General features: G+C 54.2%; 1 protein-coding gene across 1 annotated transcript in view; it reads left to right on the plus strand.

Moving 5' to 3' along the window:
* Positions 1–547: 547 nt before the first annotated feature.
* Positions 548–1,118, plus strand: part of LOC103810220 (repetitive proline-rich cell wall protein 2-like) — a gene marked incomplete at its 3' end in the record, with an annotated part of 1,292 nt that continues 721 nt past the window's right edge. Inside the window, exon 1 of the mRNA XM_009083114.1 lies at positions 548–1,057. Coding sequence (XP_009081362.1) covers positions 548–1,057 — 510 coding nt within the window. The remainder of the gene's footprint in view (positions 1,058–1,118) is intronic.

Consider the following 1,118-nt stretch of genomic DNA (forward strand, 5'->3'; position numbering starts at 1 on the left):
AGGTTGGGTTGGGTCACTGAAGGTTGGGTTGGGTCAATGGAGTTTGGGTTGGGTCAATGATGGTTTGGGTTTCGTCCCATCCCTGTCCTGTATCTTTCACAGCTGCAGATGACCCGGAAGAACCTGCAATGCCCTCAGAAGAGCCACCAGAACCCTCTGAGAAGCCACCAGTGCCCTCAGAACCCTCCAAGAAACCGCTAATGCCTTCAAAACCCTCCAAGAAACCACCAGTATCCTCAAAACCCCCCATGAAACCATCAATGTCCTCAAAACCCCCCAAGAAACCCCCAGGGTCTTCAAAACCTCCCAAGAAACCCCTAATGCACTCCAAACCCTCGACCCGGAAGAACCTGCAATGCCCTCAGAAGAGCCACCAGAACCCTCTGAGAAGCCACCAGTGCCCTCAGAACCCTCCAAGAAACCGCTAATGCCTTCAAAACCCTCCAAGAAACCACCAGTATCCTCAAAACCCCCCATGAAACCATCAATGTCCTCAAAACCCCCCAAGAAACCCCCAGGGTCTTCAAAACCTCCCAAGAAACCACTAATGCCCTCCAAACCCTCCAAGAAACCACCAGTGCCCTCAGAACCCTCTGAGAAGACACCAGCGCCCTCAGGACCCTCTGAGGAGCCACCAGTGCCCTTGAAACCCACCAAGAAACCACCAATGCCCTCAAAACCCCCCAAGAAACCACCAGTGTCCTCAAAACCCCCTAAGAAACCCCCAGGGTCCTCAAAACCCCCCAAGAAACCACTAATGCCCTCCAAACCCTCCAAGAAACCACCAATGCCCTCAGAAGCCTTTGAGAAGACACCAGTGCCCTCAGGACCATCTGAGGAGCCACCAGTGCCCTCAGAACACTCCAAGGAGCCACCAGTGCCCCCAAGACCCTCTGAGGAGCCACCAGTGCCTTCAAAACCCTCCAGGAAACCACCAGTGCCCTCAAAACCCCTAAAGAAGCCACCAGTGCCCTCAGAACCATCTAAGAAGCCACCAGAGTCCTCAGAACCCTCTGAGATGTCTCCAGTGCCCTCAGAACCCTTTGAGAGGCCACCAGTGCCCTCGAAACCCACCAAGAAACCACCAATGCCCTCAAAACCCCCCAAGAAACCATCAA

The sequence above is a fragment of the Acanthisitta chloris genome, unplaced genomic scaffold (assembly GCF_000695815.1).
Source record: "Acanthisitta chloris isolate BGI_N310 unplaced genomic scaffold, ASM69581v1 scaffold30939, whole genome shotgun sequence".
NCBI lineage: Eukaryota > Metazoa > Chordata > Aves > Passeriformes > Acanthisittidae > Acanthisitta > Acanthisitta chloris.